Raw genomic sequence first — 21233 nt, forward strand, 5'->3', positions numbered from 1 at the left:
CCTTAAAAATCATGTAGTTCCAAACCCCCTGCCGTGGGCAGGGACGCCTTCCACGAGACCAGGCTGCTCAAAGCCCCATCCAGCCTGGTCACCCGTCTGCCTTGTGTGTTCTCTCCACCCACCAGCGCTCTGAGCAAGCGGCACCTTGTCCCCGTGTCCCTCAGCATCCCTTTGTCCGAGGCACTCACCAACCCTCCCAGTTGACAACAGGGACAAGAAGATTCTTCCCACCACCAAAAACCAGCCCCCATCAGGTCATGACAGGCACCGGCACCAAAACAAAGCCAAAATCCTTCCAAAGCCAAGAGGTTTGACACAGCCATCATGGAAACTACTCCGCAGCAGACTCTACGTGGGATTTCTCCAAGCAGCCCCCCAGGGTGACACCAGGCTGGAGCGCGGCGTTACACCCAGGGTGACCCACAGCCCCGGTACAGACTGGTGTCAGAGCAGCTCCTACCACCAGTGTGCATTCAGCGCCAGACCCGCCTCTCGCAGAACTAAAGAACTCTGCTTTCTGTACAGGAATTTTATTTAAATCAAGTTAACTTTGTTTTTACACTAATGCCTCAGTGCATCCTTTAAAAGGAAAGGAAGTATTTTCTTTAAAAAGTATTTATACGTAAGACAACAAATCATAGAAATGAACACGGTAACATCAACAATCCCTAAAACATGCACAATTGTACACTGAACTGGCGGTGGCTGTAAGAGCAGGAGGGAAGAGGAAGGAAAATCTTTCTTTAAGCTTTACATTCCATTACCTCAAATGGAAACCAGTGACCAGAGCTCTGGTCAGCCCCACTGATGCTCTCTGCACGTCGAGATCCCAGTACCCTCAGTTAAAGTTCAGCCGAGTAGAAGACAAATCCAAACGAGCATGCAAGTTCAGAGGAGAACTCTTTATCTGGCACCTGCTGGAGCACTCCGCAGTCAGTGGAACATTCACCAGGAAAAGCAGGTGGAGGAGCAGCGGTTTCACGTCATGGCACTGCCAGAGCTACCAGGAACCCGCCACACCAACCAAGTGCTCAGAGCCTCCCCTTCCCATCCCTCCACAGCCTCCACCCGCCCTTAGAAGCCACTTCCCTGGGCCAAAAAGATGCAGCTGCCTTCGTAGCCCGTTTGATACTTTTAGGAGATTTCAGTTGTCTCCATTTCTCTTGGAAGTGAGCCTGGAAATGAGCCAGTAGCCCCCGTACCCCTCACCCCAGGCAACAGCAACTTTGGCCCCACTCAGCCAGGACCAGCTGAGGACGCGGATGTCCAGCTGGGACAGATGCAGCCTTCACAGCTTCCAAGAGCAGGGAAAGCTGCCCCTGTCCTCTGGAGCAGCACAGCAGCAGCATCCCTGATCCTACGTTTGGTGATTAGCCTTGGGCTTGGCTTTGTTTGGTTTGCATTTTTAGTTTTCCTTTTCGGAGGAGTACTTGTTACTGCATCCTCGGAAAGAGCCTTTCTTCTTCAGACCACAGAGAAAGTAACTCATCCATCAGCTCCAACCGCCTGTCCCTTCTCTGGCCCCAGCTGTCAGCACACGCCTTCAGTGCAGAAGCACAAGCAGCAGATAACCGACACCTCATCAAGCCAGATCAATAGATTGGCCCCCAATTTCACCTTCGCAAGTGATAACATCAGTTATTCATTCATTAATCCACCCTCAAAAGAACAGGAGACATAACGTGTGAGAAGCAGATACATTACTGCAACCTTAACTATATGCAACCATCTCCTTTACTGTATTGATTTAGCCACAAATTAAGGGGAGGGCATGAGGGAGAAGTGAGGATGAAGAGGCAGCCATTCCAAAATGCCGAGGTGACCCAACACCCTTCTCCTACCGCCCGCAGGGAGACCTCCAGGGAAAGGGAGATTTCATACAGAAGCAGCACCTACACCTTACAGCGCGCGCAAAGCCCCAGCCCAAGAGCCCTTCTGTTTGGTACTACCAGTATCACACTCACAACCTCTCCGTGTCGAAACGCTACAGACCCACAAGAGGCCAGACATGCAGAGAGAGGCACCTGCAGCTCCCAAATTTGTAGAAAGTGGGGATTCACGTCCACCCATCTTGTCCCTCCCCTATTAGTCGGGCTCAGCCCAACCTGAGCCCCCCTCAATGCCACCCTTGGGGGCAGGACGGTCCCTCGCAGTGCTCTCCTCCGCTTGCACCCTCACGTGAAAGTGCGAAGCCACACGGGTGAGCATGCACAGAACCCTCAGAGCCAGACGTGCCGCCCAACCAGCTGAGAAGGGTGTAGTTGGGACAGGAAAAGAAACCAAAAAAAAAATAATAATAATCCCTTCAAGTAATTTAAAACAGCCCATTCTCGAGGTTCCAGCTGCACAGAAGCAGGGACCAGCTGGGCCTGTTTGGGGTGATAAGGCAAAAAAGTCTGAAGTCCTGGAGGGATGGAAGAATGAGAAGGTGTCAGTAGTGAAAGATTAAGAGTTATTCTGTAGGTTGCTTCTTCCCACTCCTGCGATTCTCATCTCCAAGTGACCAGCACCAGCTGCCTCCAGTTACTTCTGCACACAGCTCGGCCACGCCAGCCCACCGCAGGCAGTCGATAGGATAATATAGAGGATAACCTGGAGAAAGAAAACAGCCGCTTCAGTAGAGAATCAGGCTTCCATCAGTCAACTCCTGACTGAGCCCGGCGATCAACCCAGGAAACCCCTGGTTATCAAAACCCTGAAAGTCAAACACCCTGCAGGACTTTGTGCTGGAGCCTCTTCCTCCACGTTCTCACAGCAACCCGGGGACGAGAACTGGCCCCCAGCAAAACACGACCGAGGGTTCAGTGGTGACAAAGTACTTCACACACCCCACCTGCAATTACACTTCAGCACTGTCTGCATTTATCACAGGCTGGAGGTACACCAGCACATCAAAAAAAGCTACTTCAGAGCTAAGTAATGAGACACCAACAGGACCAAGGCCTAAAAAGCCATTGCAGAGAGAGCAGCCATAAACGCCATACCTTAGCTTCTAACAGAGACAGCGAGGCAGCACTTAGAAGCTGATCAGGATTGTCTGGCCAGCTTTTCCTATTGCCTTGACGAGAAAAGCTGCCTGGCACAACGCTCCTCTCTCCTCACCTCACACAAGACCATCAAAACGGTTGTTTTCCAGCTAAGCCCCTTCCAGGCGCAGAGCTGGGAACAGGCGGCTCCAAAGGCAGTAACACCCTAATGGCATTTCCCAGTGGCGAAGCCTCACTTAAGAGCTGAAGGTTATCGTGCTCCATACTTACAATTGTTACAATGATGATGATGATGGTAAGCTTGAGGTTCTTCATACACATGGCTCTAGCAAGGTTCCTGCTGGTAGTTTTGAAAGTGACCGACTACAAGAGAAAGGAAAACAACTAATTAATTCCCGAACCTGCTGCAGAGGAAGCTGTGCCCCAAGATGCCAGATGAAGAGGCTTTTCCCAGATACTGCCTCCCTAATAACCCGACCTGTAATCTCCTCCGGAGCCGTTTCACTCCGGCAGTTACAGCTTCAGGGGCAAGATAAAGTGTAAGAGTGAGCCCAGAGCCAGCTCGGGGTCCTGCCTTCCCTCGCTCAGCTTGGGAGAACCAAACACAGAACCGTAGGCTGCCCACAGGGATCAGTTTACCCTGGAGTACTTCTGCTTGGCTTCTCATTGGACTTCCAGCCTTTTGGGAACCGAAGAGTTCCGAAATATTTACAGAACTACTGATCTAATCACCAACACATTACATGCAACTTTATTACTGTAAGTACACCTGCCAAAATGAGACAGCCCAGGGGAGAGGCAATGCTAGAAATCCTTTCGTGCTGGAACCTCCCTCCAGTATTTGGCCTTGCTGCATTTGACGGAAGGCTGGTGGTTGCCCTGTCCCAAGTCTCCTCTCTCTGTCTTGCCATTCCACCCATTAAACCAGGTTTTGGTCACCAAATGACCTCAAAACACCCACCGGGCTGTACTGGTGCCACTATTTTCACAGGCTCTTCCTGCGCAGCTCAGGTGAGGATGCTCCTGCCCGGAGAAAGGCTGCAGCGCCAGAACAAGCCAACTCAGCAGCACACTCTGCTGGTTATTTACAGGTTTTACCCACAAACCACCGCCCAGTTTTTCCAGGGAAGGCTACAGCAGGCACGACTGCATCCCTATGGATGGCAATTTTGCCAATTCCCATGCTCAGCCACCATCTGAACTTTGGGAGCGCTGCTCCTGCTCAGCTGAGCGGTTCCACACGTGGAAGCAGGGCTCTGGGTACCAACACGCCTCATCACAGCCCAGCTCTCCAGAGGATGGGGCTACTCTGACCACCAGCTTCTTTAGAGCTCCATCCCAAAAGGGGGCCCTGCCACTGTTGCTAGGAGAGTTCCAACACGTTTGGTTTGCGGACACTATTCTGGTGGTCAAGGAGTGATAAAACACGGTCCATTACTCTGAAGTTCGAGAACTTGAGCCCCGGATCTCCTAGGACACTCACCACTGGGCTGTACGACATTCCCACTAGAGGCACATCCCATTCCTTCATCTTCTGCATAGTTTCCAAGAACCAGCACTCCCTGGGAGAGCTTGTACATGAATTCAGCCTAATTGCTGAAGGAATTCCAGTCCATTTGTCTAAAGCACTACCTGAGGTCAGGCTGTTTCTTGCCAGCAACCGAGGAAGTGGTAAGGTTTAACCACCTGACAGCTGGAGGACAGCACTCCCTGCTGGGTAAACTCCAGGCATTTCTAAAGCGCGAATAGTTTTTGCCAGCTTAGAGCTGTTTAGATCTCCACAAGCCCCATAGAGGGGATACCGGCACTCCACTCGGTTGAGGACTGAATCCAGGTGCCAAAGGAACTGGGCACCAAGCCAGGGCTCTGCAGAGGAAGAAGATGCTGAGCCAGGTCTAGGGATCCCCAGAGGAAACACAAAAAGGCTTCCAGAGTGTAGCACACTTTACTAGATAACATAATGCTTTATAATTATATTGATGCACTAACACTATTTCCCCATTTCTAAGTTCTTCCCCAGACTTACTGAATCCACAAGATTCTCCGTTTTATCGATCAGCAACTCCAGCTTCTCTCCTCTTTGGGCCACGAGGTCTAAAGAAAGAGACCAAAATCCAAATCTGTAGGCAGAATCCCAGCGCAAAAAGCTGCTTCCAGTACCCACCCCCCAACGGCCAGCCAGGAGCTCCTGGCGATGGCTTATGAGACATCAAGTAGTTCTCAGCCTTCAGAGATCGCAGGCAACAGTACTTAAGGAACAGTCTCACATCACACACCTATGTTTCGAACCATGATTCCTTTGAGTTCATCGATTTGAGCTTGCGTCTCTGCCACCTGGTCAGTGCCCTTGCTCTCCGAGTGGTATTTCTGTAACAAATGAACAGTCAGTGAAAGCAGGGACCCTCAACGTCGCACTTCAGTTCCTTAAGACAAAAAAAAGGAAACTCGGGGTCACTACAGAACAGCACAGACGTAAATGTGAGTTTTCAAGTTACCTGAGACATTTATAAGTGGGTAGTAGACCAAAATCTGACTTTCTCAGCCACTTACAGATCATACAGCCCATCTGCTCCCGCACTGCGGGAACTGCAAGGTGCCTACAACTTCCAGAGTGCCCGGAGTAACAGCCCCCTTTGAAAGCCCAAGCAACTGGCAGCAAGGGAGGAAAGTTAAAGCAAGAATCTGTGGGATATGACTCACGAAATGCCTGAGCCGCTATCAGTGGTCCCACTCCCACACATCGTTTCTGAACTATGTATGAAGGCAACACACTTCCACGACCTCCTCTACTTATCTCTAGGACATGCCAAGAGGGCCCTGCGATTTCACAACGCAGCCATCTCTGCAGGTGAGCGTCAGAGGGGGTTCCGGCAAAGATGAGGAGGGCCAGTGAACTGGAAACACCACCCCAGGAGACGTTCAGGATGGCCAGTTTGAGATGCCTACCTGCTCCTCAAGCAGCCAGGAACCGGCCTGCTGTGTACTAGGCCCATCTGGGAGGATTTCACATGCCACCTCCTGGCTACAGCTTGGCACTTGCCAACAGCTTTGTCGATACTGAATCCCTCTGGTGTATTACAGCAAGTGGCAAAGGCACTGGATACCCCAGCAGCTGCTCGGTGGCCGCATGGGCAAGCTCACCCGCTAGCTTCTCAGATACCCACAGAAGCCCGCTCTGTTCTGTGGCCTTGCAGAAGCAAGCCAAAGAACAGGACACACTGCTAACCCGTGCGCTGTTCCTGTCATCCCGCCCCTTCAGAAGTGACAGGGACTTCACTCAAAGACGGTTCTTCAGGTTTTGGGATCACAAGTGAACCTCTGGTGACTGCACGGTTCAGGCTGGTAGGCGAGAGAAGCACTAGCCAACATCCCCCGGTTAAAAGGAATCTCACAGTGTTTGCAGAATCAAAGGAGGGAAACTGAGGTGAAGTCAGCATTGGATATTCTGCTATTCCTGGGTTGATCCGAAGTCGCTGCTCTCATCACAGGTCCTCTGCAGCCAAGCATTGCTAACCACAGCTCCTGTTATCCCACTCCCTCTGTCACCCTCACCCAGGGAAACAGGTCTCCAGAGCAAAACCCATCGGTAAGTTGCTGCTTTCCTCTAAGCTTGTAGCCATGGCACCCACATCTGAAGACCTTCAGGAAGCACCTCTGCTTTAATAAGAGACCTCCCAAGGAGGCTGAGAGCAGAGGCCAGCAGCAGACTGGGATTGCTCTGCTTCATGACCACCCACGTGGCTGCTTGAACCCCGATTTTGTTAAGCATTCGATTTGCATCCATTTCCGACGAGACAGGAGGCAAGAGCCTCTGCACTAGCAGCATTCACATACTCAGGTCATAATTAACGGTTGTAGCACTGAATGCAACAGCTCCTTCCAACCTCCTCCTCAGCGGTTAGTTTTTCAGGAGAAGGTACAGAACTGGCACACTAACAAAGCTGTCACTGGTTTTACTGGAAGCGCAGCCTCCCTTTTCGGTACTATCTGTGTGCTACACTAGGGTTGGAGCACGATCTCTGGGCTGCCACACGATTTCTTCCTCCAGGCTCAGCATCGCACTACTCAAACTCCTTAAGTTACAGGAATCGCCGAGATAACAGTCCTGCTCTTGCACTCCGCGCGGCGTTGGGTCGGGGGGCTCTCATCTCAGCAAGCTTTAGAGCCATTTGAGGCAAGAGCTTTCTGTCATCTCTTAACTTCTATTAGCCGATGCCTGCATTTCTATCAATACGCAAAAGCCGAGGCCAGCAGCTCCTCTCGTGCTTTAGAGAAATGGGATTTTTTAGAGGAATATCAACACCATGGCTCTGAAGACTGCCTGGCTCTCCCGATAAGGCAATTCGTTAAGCTTATTGCAGCAATGAACAGCTTACAATTTGATGAGTCATCACTTCAACATAGTTTCACTCTCCACATATCAAAGCCTGGTGGGAAGGAAAAACTCAGTCCTATCACACACGGGAAGTTAATCTCATTAATTATGCACAATGCATCGGGCCCTGCTGGAGCCACACGGGCATTACTATTCATTGCCGCTTATCTGCTGCATAAGCCACAGCACGGCTTCTGCGATGAACTGTGCAACGCTATGTGCTCCAAATCACCTCTGCTGGTCACCGAGGGCACCAGCACAAGCGGCTCCTTTCACAAACTCCAGCACAAGCTTCAGGCAGCAACGGTGCAAGCGCAAACCCTCACCTTCGCCCTGCACCCCAACACGCACCCGTTACTGCTGGAGGCTGTTATAAAGTTAGCTCAGTTTCTACGCTTAAAGGCAAGAGCTACGCAGAGTCACCGACAGAGGACCTCTCCTCCGGCACCTGCGATATCACCAACCCTGGCACTTTCAGGAGACCAGCGGGAGAAAAGCCAAGCCCTTCACAGAGAACAGCAGCAGCACCAACAGGGTCACCAGCCGCAGCAGAGCAAGGCGAGAGCCTCCTACACCACAGGGACAGCACCAGTTGTAGTTGCCCCAGACACAGATCACGTACAAGCTCTGAAAGCCAATATTCCAAGGACATCTTTAATTCAAGGGAGGTCTCAAAAAAACCACAAAAAAACGAAACACAGTTCAGGTTATGGAGTTGTTTGTAGTCAATTAAGGACTCTTTAAGAGAGTCTTTAACAGAAGATCAAAACACTTCCCTTGCAGAACGCGTAGCCCGAGGTTTTGTGCACTAATAAGGCTATTGATGATGTGAGTCACAGGGCAGTTAATTGGTCCTTCTCTATCTTCCACCTGCCTTCAGTCATTTGATTTGACAGTACACCTAGCAAGAGGCCTGTGCTTTCCTCAGCCCTGTTTTCTCATACCACTGCAGCCCAAACAACAGGGAGAAGTGCCAACTGCAACATTCCCTCTACCTTAACAGCTCATATTTTAAGAGCAGCCCAATCCCACGCCTACAACAACTGCTCTCTGCTTTTTCTCCTCCACTCCCGCACAAGCCCCCAGTGAAGCAGGGCAGGGTGCTGTTTGCAGACCCAGGTTACACACACAGCAAGTCAATGCGGCGTTAAGAAAAAGCGCTCTGTGAAACACATCTCATTCTATAAAGGGCTGAATGGAAACGCAAACACCGTGCTGTGCACTTAAATACCTCGGAAACTATACTCATATATTGCTAGGAATAAAATACATAAAGCAACACAACTATTTCAAACCTCTCCTGTCTGGCAGCCGTGGGCTTTGCCACTCCTCAAATACAACACACAGCAAGCAAAGCACTTTTGTGACAACGGGATGGCAGCAGCAAGGCTGTACCAGATTCCTGTGCTAAGCAAAAGCAGCACGTGAGTCCTCTGCTCTTCAAGAGGGACACAGATTCCAGCCCAACCTTTCCCTTCGGAGTCCAAGAACAGTATTCTGAAACCTGGAAATTTCTGAAACAGGAGACTGACCACGTTCTGTGCGTGCCCTAACACCACCATTCAGAGCTCAGCTTTAGCTGAGCTGTCACAGGGCCAGTACAATCAGACAGCAGGAGCCCGAACACACCAGGACAGCGCTGCCGTCCAGTTCCAGCAACATGCTCTGGAGCCAGCGGGGAAGCCAGGACAGAGAGCTCCCTTCTCACACGGCAGAGGGGTGCCGCTACAGTTTTGTCCCAAACACCGCTACAGCCTCAGCTGAAAGGTCCACGTTGAGGGTGAAACTTTTGTAATACCCTCACACTTTTAATTTTGGGGTTGGAAGGGTCCAAGCAAATCTCAGCTCAGATAATGTGGAACCTTTCGCAAGTATTTACCCATCTCTTTAACCTCCTGTCTCTTTTGGGAATGGAAATCCTTGGAGCCCCTGTGCGAGCCAGCTGGAGAGTCTACCATGGCTCTGTACGCAGCACTTGACTGTAACCCAAGCCCAGCTTGCTTTCCTCCTGAAAAGGACGCAGTACCACAATAAAGCAGCGTGCCACCGAAATTACCACACAGTAAGGAGGAGAGGACTGAGAGGCAGTTAGGGATCACTAGATACTCGAGTGCTAAAGTTTAGTTTAACAGAAATGCAGTAACATGCATTTGTCTTGCTCTTAGTGACGGCTGGATGGTCAACTGGAGCTAGGTTTGACATTTCAAATGTCACTATTAAGATCTAATCTCCAGCGCAGCTACCTGGTACAAAGAGTTAATCCATCATGATAAACCCCAGCCCATTTTTACCACCGAAGCAGTGAAGCAACCCAGCTGCAGGGTAAGAGTGGGGAGAACAGCCAGCTCCCCTGGCTTTATACCCAGACTCAGCACGGTGCTTCAGTTCGAGTGAGAAAATACATGGAGAATTTCTGGGGCGAAGTTTGGCTTGTTAGGGAAATCCCGTTTAGCAAGAGATCTCACCAGCTGTGCGGCTAAGACACTGGAGAACTCGCTGTTCATTGCGTAGGGAAGGGCTGTCTGCGCTCTCGAGCCATAGGTGGTCTGAAACCTCTTCTTGATTTCATTCAGGAAATTGAAGGCTCTGGATCGTTCGAAGTCCTGCAAGGAAGAGCAGACCACGTCCAGAGCTGCGTCAAGGCAGGAATAATGAAGCATATGGGGCGCGCAGCCAGTTGCAGACAAACTGTAATTATCAGTTCTTAACAGGCCTGCTGCGCATAACACGATGGGATTTGACCGGTTATCCTGGGGTTTGAATAGCAGCCAGACTTCAGTCTCAGCTTCCCGGACACTGGTTGGCAGCAGACATTACTGGGGCATCCATTAATTCTGTGCCTGGTACCTTTTTCCAGCAAGGGAGAAGTTTTTGCTTCAACACTTCCAGAATTGAGGAGTATTACGCATATTTCACTGACGATTAAAGGCTAGCCTCTACATCTAGATTCTGCTGGGGCTGCTAAGAGAAAAGCTAGGCAAACCCAAGAACTTCACCCGAAAACTAACTGTTCACATGCATTTGAGTTCCAGGCTTAGACTTCAAAGCTCTAACTGATGTGAATAACAGAAGCAGTAGCTCCAATGGGGGAAAAAAGGCACCTCAGATTAGCACCCATTATTGATTTTCTTTGACATACGGATACAAAAAAAACCCCAAAACCTGCAAAAAGCCTGTCTGTGCAATAGCTGTAACCAAAATACTTACATCGTCTGTGATGCAGAGGTATATAATCCTGTCTTGGCAGATGTAATGAAATAGATAACTGCAGAGAAGAAAAAAGAAAAAAAAATAAGGTCATTTGGAGCTGACACAGGACTAACCTTCTAGAAGACACTACTGCCTGCAGGGCCTTCAAGGGCTGGAGAAGAGCAAATTCCAGCTACTCTACAGGAAATCACGGAGATGCCAACATATCCCAGCCATCCGTGGTGAGGTAAGTGTCTCCATTCCTATAAGCTACACTGAGTTAGAAACCACCTACATGTTAAAGAATCACCGGCCTCACACACTTCACAGCACTCCAGGCTGAGCAATCACTTGTAGGACGTTTAGTTGCCAAACAACTTCAGTTCCACCTTCTTCCAGCTACCTAATTGTAAAAGCAAAACCTTGACAGGATACCCAGGGGTCAGATTTACGTCTAATCCTAACCAATGTGCGTACAGGCATCCAGGCACTAGTTCACGTGTGACAAGAGCTGCAGTTAACTGCAGTGACCAGGGATACTTTAGAGAACCTCGCGGCACAGGGACTTGCTGCTTTAGCCTTGTTTGTGCCACCACCGGGTTGTGCTGCCTTTGGCTTCCTCACAAAGACCGAGAGACAAAAGCAACCACAGCAGAACGTGAATTAGATAGACAATAATCAGGCTGAACAGGCTCGAGTCACGTGGCTAGGTTAACTACTCACGTAAACACGCCTTTGGTGGTACTGAGCGAATACAGATGTTAAATGCAGCCCTCAGTATCCTGAAAAACAGCGCAAACCAGTTCAAAGCAATATTTCCTTATCAAAATTACCCAAGCTGTTATTTTTGGCCCAACAAAAAAAGAACCAACCCTTAATTCATACACAACTGAGCCCAAACCAGAACTCAGAGCTTCTAGTTCAATTCACTGGTTTTAGCTGTTGCTTTTTTATTACATTGTCCCACCGCCACCAGTTGATGCTCCAGCAGGTGATGTATTCTTCTGAAGAGTACAGCAGGACAAAATAGGAAGAGAATTGCAAAAAGGCCACACGAATACTTCCCCCCCCCAATTCAAAACTCTATCTTTTCACTTTGACATTTGTGTATTCCCAAAATTTTCCCCAGTAAGCACGTGGACCCTCTTAAAAAACTCCAGAATAAAAGCAAATCAACACACGTGCTGCACAGCAGTTGCCTTGTACAGCTCTAAGGACACAACTCAGTAGCTTTCAAACTCAGGCTTTGTATTATATAAATAAGACGACACTGAAATTAGCTTTAGGGGTGGGCCAGAAGTATAGTTTACTGTCCTGAAGGTCTGTTCTCATTAGAAAAAAGCCCCCAGACTCCATATCCACAACTATTGCCCCTCCTTCCTGGAAGAAGAGAGGTAAAGCTTGTCTGGTGCTACCTCATAGGCTCCCCGGTGACTTGAAGAATCTTAACAGCACAGACAGAATAACCCCAAGAACTCCTGATGCTCAATGGCTGGTTTCCTTGGGGATTATACAGAAGACACAGAAGTTCTTAAAACCAAAAAGAGCTCACTAAATGAGTTTAAGAAGTTCAAAGTTAAAAGAAACTCAAGTTTCTTCCTGTTTCAGAAGAGGAGGAATGATCCTAGACAGACAGTAACAGTGCAATTTTCTAGCCTACAGGCTGGGACCCTGGCAAGGATCCCCGAAACCCTACAGAGAGGAAGAATGACAACGCCTTGTGCTCACTCAGCTTCAGAGCCTTCACGTTCTGCCCAGTTATCACGGTCACGGTAAAAACCAGGCTATTCTATACCTCTACAAACCAAAACCCTTGCTTTTTGACAGTAGGAGGAAGTTGCCAGCTCCAAGCGTACGTGTGAGAATATTCAATCCCCCCAGGCAGATGGCTTGGAACTCTCCCTTCCCCTCTCCTAGAAGGCAGGCAGGGGTGGCAGATTCTGACCAAAGTAGTGATTATCCAAATCATAGGGGGAAAAAAAAAAAAGCCAGTATAAGACTTGTCAGAAGAGACTAACTTTAGTCGAGGAGAGACTCTGATGGTAAGCTCAGTGCCCAGAGCTGCAAAATGGCACCTGTATATTTTCATAGCACAGTGCAAAGCAGAACAGCCACAAACTGCAGCGATCTTCTGCCACATTTGTTAAATCCTCACTAAGGAAAGCATCGATAACGAGCAAAAGCCTGTACACTTTGCAGCATGCTTTTCAAGGGTAGATGCATTAATTACCTATCTCTCAGTGCTCCCCAGCAGAGAGTAAGCCAATCTCTACCACAGTTCAAGTTTTCATCTATAAAGTGCACTACGGCACTCCTAAAACTCAACTTTGTAGTTGGCTGAACAGCACTCAAGGCAAAGTTAAAACTAAAGAAAATAACTGTACCCTTAAAATTACAATACTAAAAAAAAGATTCAGCATCCAAAGTACTTTAGACCATAGGGCAGGCGGCTTCCTCAGAAAGCTCTCCCGCAGGGACTTTCAGTGCTCCCAAGCCAGGGAAGGATGGGGAAAGACTACCCCAATTCTTAGCTCTTCAATCCTCAGGCAGCCAAAAAAGCTTTAACACAACAGCTTGGGCAATACTGAGAATGCAGCCACACTGCCAATTCCAAACAAAAAAAAAGCTGAAGTGGGGTCCAACGCTTCTAAATTTACTTTCTCCACAGTTCTTTCTTTAGTTTGCACACCAGCACGCTGACGTACCTACTTTACATGTGCAGTAAGTCAGCAGAGCCTCAGGAGATGCAACATCTAATCCCTCCATTCTATCAACAAGGACCAAGGGCTCTTCAGAGATCTGTACAAGCCTGGGAAAAATCCTTCTGTCCCACAGACTGCATTTGTGGTAGCTCAGGATGGCTCTACATCTGCCAGCGTGACTTAAAGCAACCAGGATCCGCAAGCATTCTGAGATGGGTGATGTTTTTACCTAAAGCCATGTTCAAGCCTCAGAAAAGCCAGCAAAAGCCTCTGCAAGCCAAATACCAAAGACTCCAACAGCTCGATATCCACAGCTGAGCACCCTCCAACTCACTTTGGAGTCATATAGAAACAGAAAACTTGATTTCCTATCAACTGCCTTGGTGCTTATGGCTTAAGCTAAATTCAAATCCTGGTTATCCTGCAAAGTTCGGGGTGGGGGGGAAGTAGCTATTGAGCTGACTGCACATTCAATCAGCATACGAACGCATCCAAAAGCGAATTTGGCTACGCTCCATTTATTCCTATCCTCGTGCATGTCCACTAGTCTCCCCTCCCATACCCAGAAGCATTACTCACTTCCCATGTGAATAGGTCAGTTTGTTGTTTTCAGATGGTATTTTTGCCAGGATCTGCTCTGTCACCTCCAGGAAGTTTCCTCCACACCAGGCATGTTTGGCAAGGATGGTTGTGCCCCTCGCCACAACAGCGAACAGGATAGCCATGACTTCACGCTACCTGGAAATAAAAACACAGCAAGAATTAGACTCACCTTCTTTGGCAGAGAAAGCATCATAATCTTCACAGTATTCTCTCAGCCCTCGCATAACAGGAGGGAGGCACAAGCTCGTTCAATACTTCGACAGGATACTGTTATCAGAAAGCTTCTCTCATTTCCCCTTTTAGGTTCTGTTCAGAACACCACCAAGACTACGATAACCTCTGCAAGAAGGTTTTTCTTACTCCAACTGCATGGTGGCCCACAGTCAGTGATCCCATAATGAATCTTGCCTGCCTTGTTTCCACCTAGAATTCTAGCTATTAGGACATTTTTTTTTGCTCTTCAACTGACCCTTAAGGTTTTTTCTTGCTTGTTATTGAAAAAACCGTCTGCACTCAACAAGCTCCAGTTCAGAAAGGAAGTAACTGTCTTGCAGCTCTATTAACAGCAGCTCATTATACAGACCAAGCCCACCACCCCTGACACATGACTGCTACGGGTGAGGCCTTGGCTTTGATTGCTATCGAACTGAAGCAGAAAAAACTACCACTTACTTAGAGTCACACCTTACATGTCCCCTTTCAATGGTCTAGAGACACTCACTAAGTCTATGTGGTCCCCAAACTTCTGTAAAGGCACATAATCTGAACTTTTCAACGCGAGACAGCACATTTGCAGAGTGATTATCCTCAGCAACAAGCTATTTCTACAAGACAACATCCTTGTATAGGTATCAAACTGGACAGGTTACAATGTGCAAGTGTTGGAGGGCCAGACTTCTGCGAAGTCTCCAGAGCTGGACAAACACGCCTGCTGTCATATAAAGGGACACCCTTAATCAGCTCAAGTATCATCACGTTAATCTGCTGACAGACCCACGGTTTAACATGTGAAACCACATGTCAGACCACAGCTGTGACATCTGCTCGGCTGATCCAGTACATCCATAAGCCTCTTTTCTGCTTAGGAAAGACTTAGGAAGACTTTTGACCCCTCAAAATCCAAAAAGCTTATTTTTCACTTTGCACTTTGACTGCCCTCATATTGCCTGCCTTGTTTTGTGTCTAGAAACGCTCGCATTCTGGCTGGAAAGATCACACACCGATTTCAATGCAACCAAGTAGCGCGGAGACCTCTCTAGGAATAGGTACAACAGCAGAGCAGCAGCGGTTTAGCTTCAGGATCCAAAGACCACAGGCAGAGAGGCTGAAGCCAGGCTATGCCCAGCCAGACTTTCCACCGACCTCTGGCACTGACTGAAGTGACTCATCGATCTCCTGTACCAGGGGCTGGTCCTGCCGAGCACTGTGCTGACAGATCTGCTCTGAAAAGCTTCTGCTTTCATTTGAACTGATGCACAAATGGTCACGGCAACAGTGGTGGAGGAATACAGAGCTGTTAACGAGGCTGCAAAGCGGAGATACAATCGCTACCCCACTGCATCAGGGCTCACTTAGTCCAAGCTTGACAGATTCAGGCTTGGCCTGACAATCAGGTCATCTCCCAAACCTCCCATGGGTTTAAGAGCTCAACATTGAAAAGAATAAAGTGGTGGATTTCTTCAGAGAATAGCCTCCGCAGCTAAGCTACAACTACCTGGGAGCACCAAGGTATTCCGAGCCAGCACTGCTGAAGGGAACAGAAGGCAAAGACTGAGCTTGACAAAGGGCCACAGCAGGCAGAGCAGGAAGCAGAACAGCAAAAGGTCTCAAACGACACGGCTTGGGAGCACAGCACCGAGCCGAGCGCACTCTAGGAAACCCAGGAGTTCGTAGTGCCAGTAAAGGGGAAGGGAGAACACGCCAAAGCCTCACACCGCGCAGACACAAGTTCCCAGAGAAGCTGTTCTCCTTTGCTCTTCCTGAGCAGCAATACAACAACAGGGCATTAATAACTGAAAGGGGGAGGAAGCACCAGGGCACCCAGCAGCAGCTCCCCGAAACAGCTTTGCGGCTTTCACTTCCTCCTGGCTCAAAGCTGGCACTCCTCTGACCCACACACGTGCCCCCTCGTTTCTCCCAAGGACAGGAGAGAAGCCCCTTTTGCAGCTTTGAGTGGTTTGCTTGTTGTTTACACCCTGACCCAGTGCAAGATCTGTTTTCAGAACAAAAGGAGCTTGTTGCATTTACCTCCTGCTCTTTTCGATACAACAGCCTCCCTTCTCCTCACTGTGTCCAAGTATTCACGTACCACTTGTTTCCCACCCACCGCTCCCACCTAGGGGCCACCCTCAGCTGGACACAGCTCAGGGATTTAAACAGCAGGATTTACATCCAGCTGACACGCTTGCACAAAGCCCGTTAGGGAGAAGGGAGGTGAGGAGCGCCCACGCCAGCAGACCCTCTGTCACTACTGGTGGAGGAACTGGGGGTTGCTGTTTCCCTGCCTTGTCCCCCTCCCTTTCAGGCTAAAGCAAGCAAGCTCCTCCAGCTCATTTAAAAACACGGGTACAAAGAGGTGACAAACAGCTAGGTTTGGGTTTGTTTCCTCCGCAGTCCCAGGTATGCTGGCTCGCGGGCTCACAACCATCTCCTGACATCAAGTCTGTCAGCATTGCAGAAAAAAAAAAACAAACACCAAATTCTTTTACATCTAAGAGGAGATAATCTTTAAACATAAGGACAGGTGGTGCTTATTACACTCAATTAAGTAGTTCCACCTCCACCTGAAGAAGATTATGGAAGTTACAGAATACAGGAAAGCGAGGGTAACATTTCTTCACCTTACACACTTTCTAAGGAAACTCCTCAGCACAGATACCCAAGGAGAAAGAATATAAACCAGAGAAGAAAGTCGTGATTACTCACTGTCTGTAATACAAAAATGAAAAGAAAGCTCAAGAACAGGTGCCAGCAGCAGCAAGTAGTTCTCCACACCATGCATCCTCTGCAGCTCGTTCCCACACATCAGCACAGAGGAAAAGAGTTAACGAGTTCAGAAAGTAATTGAGAAGTTTATGGAGGAAAAGAATCACTATCAAAGAAGCTTCACCCAAGCAGCTGCTCTCTGGAGCCTTAAGAGTTTATCCTGAGTTTCTTCTGCTCTCCCACTCTTCCCTGGGCATCCACCACCCACCACAGAGCCAGACCCCACTTCGGTCTGACTCAACCCAGAACACTGAGAATCACTTGTTCCATACAAGCTCAGGACTTTTTTCCCTGGCAGAAATACCACAAAGAACAAGTAATATCTTTGAGCAGCAAAGCAGGTAAGCGAGATCCATGGTCCAGCCCCGGTCGAGGTTGTGACTCTCCTAGTACTTGACTTTAGGGCAGCTCTCACTCACAATGCTGCTCTTCCCATACAGGAGCAATTAGGAGTTATACAGAGGCCTGAGAAGTCCCAGCACTCCCAGTTTAGAGCAAATGCCTTAAAGGAGTTTAAAAACACGCTTCCAAGGCATCCTATCATCTCTTGCAATGCTTGAACTACCAAGACCATCACATGACAAGCAGAGAGTCAAGTCCTTCCCCAACCGCAGCTTTTCCCTTCCAGCATCACTGGCCCAGCCTGCCAGCTCACATCTCGCCAAGCGTTTTAGAGCTGCCCCGCTACAGAAAACTCAAACTTCCTTCCAGAAAGCTGTACCAGAAGAGCTCACAGACTGATCAACCTGCACAAGCAGCACTGAGCTTCCTGACATCCAGCAACAGGAGACTTAAGTGGCCAGCCTAGCAGGGTTGGTGGGTTTGGGGTTTTTTTGTTGTTGGTTTTTTTTTTTTTTAAGCCAGCTTTAAATTGCTGCATCAACCGCATGTTGATTGCATTAGAGCAGGGAAAGTAGTCAGAGATGCCAGATATTTAGCTGCCTCTGGCCTTAAAAAGCTGCTCTCAGCTCTTTAAAGCACAGTGCTACAGACAGACAAGTCTGAGGGTCACAAAGTGCTTTAAGTCAAGACTCACCCTGCCTTTAGTCAAATGCAAGTTACTAATCACAAGTCCCCGCTCCACAGGCCTGAAGAGACCAAAAGCTGTAGCCTGATGCTCACAACATTGTTTGTTTAAGATAGGAGCATTTGGACCCAGCAGTGAACAGCAGCAGACATTACTCAGAGCTAAAACCTAAAAGAATAAGCAACTTCTTGGAACCCTCCTGCAGGAGCCACCACCTCCACCTAAAGAAGCTGAAGCAGAAGAGAAGCCAAGCAAAAACACAGAACCAACACATTTACGGACAAACGTGAAACAAAACCAAACCTTGGGTAGCTCAAGTTAAATGCTTATCACACCAGAGACAAGGGCAGCCACACAGCTGATTCTGATCTTGTAAAAAGCAATGATTAACTGCCATGCAACTGTTCCTGGTTTCTCCTGATTAAAGAGACAGCAGCTCACTCCTGTCTGATGAGGCCACAGAAAGAACAAACATTTTCCCAGAGAAAGAGTAATCTCCTTGGCAAAAAAAAATTAAAATCATCAAGCGTCCAGTCATTCAGAAGGAATTCTCTACAACGTAGGCTCATCTCCTGTCCTTCACCTTAGCTTTCACTAGTTTAGCCAGGAACTACACAAACTGCACTTTGTTTTCTACTCACTCGACACCCGAACTCTCCAGGTTCTGCCAACCCTGGTTTTCCCAACAGCCAGGAACTGCTGAGCAGCACAGGTCAAAGAACTTGTGAACAGCTGCAACTGCACACTGATCTGCAACAAAACCACCTAAACCAAGATGAATTTATTATACAATCATATCCCTTCAGATCCACGGAAGGACAGCCGTCTGCGATGTTTTGGCAAGCCCAGCAGCTGAACCAGAACTGTGTCGGTGCGTGGTACGGCAGCAGGTCACAGCCGGGAATAAACAAACACCACTAAGCCTCTTGAGCAATCAGGTGACTGTCAAGTATCAAGAAACCAATCTCTTCACATTGCAGTCACTCAATGAACAGGACCAATATAAAGGAGCAGTTGTAAAAGAAAAAACATCCACAACCCGCCCCCACCACAAACACTGAAAAGACAGCGAGCGACAAACCTCAGAACTACAAAGCCCATACAAGCAAAGAGACACCTTAATTCCCAGAAAAAAAACAGGTTCATGCTGAGGATTATAAAGCGATTCAAACTACTTCTAAAAGTCTCCATTCTTTCAATATTGGGTATTTACAGAACTCACACTAGCGAGGTGTAGCACCCCAAGTAAGGTGACGCTCGCTGACGGTGCAGGACCCCACAGTCCTGTGACAGCAAAGAAATCGACTCCCTGAGTGCAGAGTCCTGGGAGGAGCCTGACTCAGGAGACAACAGCCACGTACTCTGTAATAACACCTGCCCCCAGCTTGGAGCAGAATGGATTAATTGAAGTAGAGCAGATTAACAGGGAGCATATTTCTCTCTCTAAGCAGCATCTCATGCAGCCCTGTAAAACTCAGGTATTGCTTTTGTTAGTAATACAAATGTATTAAACTCCTAGAGAACATCTTTCCTCAGACATTACAAGAGAGTCAGGAATTAAATACATTAAAATCAACCCCTTTGTATAATCTAGAGATCACAGCTGTTTTCTATCTAAATTTAACATATTGAACAGCTGGAAGTAGCCAAGACCAAACCTTCCTAAACACAAAACTCACTCAGAGATAGCAGGTAGGCCTTGCAGGGAGAGGCTCCAAATGAGGAGGGGAAGGGGAAAAAGGCTGCATTCCTCAGCCACCCAGAAAACACCACGGACCCAAACTGCTCGTTAAGCAGTGCCAGAAGCATCTGGCAGCTCCCAGAAATGAAGCACAAAGGCAAACTGAGCACTGTGTTTGTATCGCAATGACTATTTCCTCATTGCAAGTCATGCTGCAAGATGCAGCGTGCTGCTGTCTACAAGGTCTCTCACTGTATTTGACAGAAGGGCGCAGAAAAACCTCCAGCATCTTAAAGAATGCCAGAAACACAGGTTCAGTCTCCAACATGACAGTTAAAACTTCAGTAGGGATGATTTATTATTTTTAAGTTAGACACAAACCAACTCATTTGTTGCTCTGACTTCACTGAAGATCTAGAATAGACTATTGGATGGCCGCTAAGAAAGCTGGGGCAAGAAGTGAACCCAGAACAAGAAGTGAATCCAGAAAACGCGGGTGAACCCAGGTGCCCATCCTCTATCAGCAGTGCTGCCCTTACCAGCTGAGGGGGACTCGTCAGTCTTTCTTCTCAACCAGAAGATTCACAGCCTCAGCGCCAACAAGTGATGGAGGAGGTTGCTGCTTGTATTTCCAGAAACGCTCTTTACAGAAAAAGCAAAGGGCATCCCATCACTACTGGCTTTAAACATGAAACAAGTGTAGGTGTTGCAACCCTGCGAGTTGCAAACTGCCTGACTGCAATAAGAAAACCGTTTAAGTACAGTGACTTCAGCAGAAAACAGCCAAGGCCTTCCCTTTAACCCTTCCTTGGCATCTGCAACTTTTTATTTCTTTAAAGGATATTCCAGCATTAAGCCCTGTAGTTTATTTGTTCATTTTAAGCCTGAGAAGCAGGACATTCATCCACCAACACAAGTTTAGCTCCCTCTCTGCCTGCACAGCTGACATCAGGTACCTCTGCTCCATCACTGCGGAAACAAATCGCCAGATGAGACTAATCCAGTTTCTCTTCCAGGCCCACCACCTTTTCTGGGAGGCAGTATGACAAGCTTTGGAAGAGGGATAAAGACACAGAACAGGACAGCTACTGAATGAGCAGCTCTCTGGAGATGTAACACGTACACCCCCACTTACGGCGTCCCCCAGGTAGCCCCATCACAAGAATAACTGGAATTATTTATCATTATCCAGTCTTCAAGATCCACGCAAGCTCCAACTTACACCAGCAACACGCCGCTCCGGGGTTAACCGGCCTTTTGGCCCCCATGTCCCCCAGCAACCCGCCCCCGGAGTTCCCAGAGCCCACCGCCCGCCTCCCCTTCCCCCGCCGCTACCGAACGAGGCCTCTGACAGCCGCCAGCACCGGCCCGGCCGGAGGAGCGGCCCACCGGGGACTCCCGGCCACCCTCCGGGCCTTGCGGGCCCAGGCCCACCGCCCGCCGGCCCAGTTACCCGGTCCCGGCCCCGCTGCGGCCTACCGCCCCCGGGGGGGTACCGGAGACAAGCCCGCCCATTCGAGCGCCACAGGCGGCCCTGCGGAGGGTCCCAGCCCGCCCCGTCGCCGCTCACCGGCCGCCGCGGCAGGAGGGAGCGCTGCCGGGGCGCCACCGCCCGCCGCGCTCCTTCACCGCCCCCCCGTCCCGGTACCGGGCCGCCGCTACGCGCTTCCGGCGAAAGTGGGGG

At 49.0% G+C, this 21233-nt stretch overlaps 1 protein-coding gene across 6 annotated transcripts; it reads right to left on the reverse strand.

The window, feature by feature from the left end:
* Positions 1-514: 514 nt before the first annotated feature.
* Positions 515-21233, reverse strand: VAMP7 (vesicle associated membrane protein 7). 6 transcript variants are annotated; one of them, XM_054213707.1, is made up of 9 exons: positions 21120-21222; positions 20089-20191; positions 13833-13991; positions 10570-10627; positions 9828-9965; positions 5264-5354; positions 5014-5081; positions 3258-3350; positions 515-2592 (listed from the first exon to the last, which is right to left on the reverse strand). In XM_054213707.1, the coding sequence occupies exons 3-9, from the start codon at positions 13976-13978 to the stop codon at positions 2524-2526; spliced, it is 663 nt and encodes a 220-aa protein (XP_054069682.1). In that variant the 5' UTR covers positions 13979-13991; positions 20089-20191; positions 21120-21222; the 3' UTR covers positions 515-2523. The 6 variants fall into 6 exon arrangements, with proteins under 6 accessions (XP_054069682.1, XP_054069681.1, XP_054069684.1 ...); XM_054213706.1 differs by having other exon boundaries at positions 21003-21123; XM_054213709.1 differs by lacking the exon at positions 21120-21222 and adding an exon at positions 21046-21062.

This window comes from Rissa tridactyla, chromosome 9 (assembly GCF_028500815.1).
Source record: "Rissa tridactyla isolate bRisTri1 chromosome 9, bRisTri1.patW.cur.20221130, whole genome shotgun sequence".
Classification (NCBI taxonomy): domain Eukaryota; kingdom Metazoa; phylum Chordata; class Aves; order Charadriiformes; family Laridae; genus Rissa; species Rissa tridactyla.

What these genes read in the sequence shown, in the direction of transcription:
- VAMP7 (XM_054213710.1), bottom strand. Translation starts at nt 13,978, where the DNA reads ATGGCTATCCTGTTCGCTGTTGTGGCGAGGGGCACAACCATCCTTGCC. An exon ending in AATCATGGTTCGAAACATAG is followed by an intron (nt 5,082 to 5,263) that starts GTGTGTGATGTG and finishes CTCTTTCTTTAG; the next exon opens with ACCTCGTGGCCCAAAGAGGA. An exon ending in CGGAGAATCTTGTGGATTCA is followed by an intron (nt 3,351 to 5,013) that starts GTAAGTCTGGGG and finishes TTTCTCTTGTAG; the next exon opens with TCGGTCACTTTCAAAACTAC.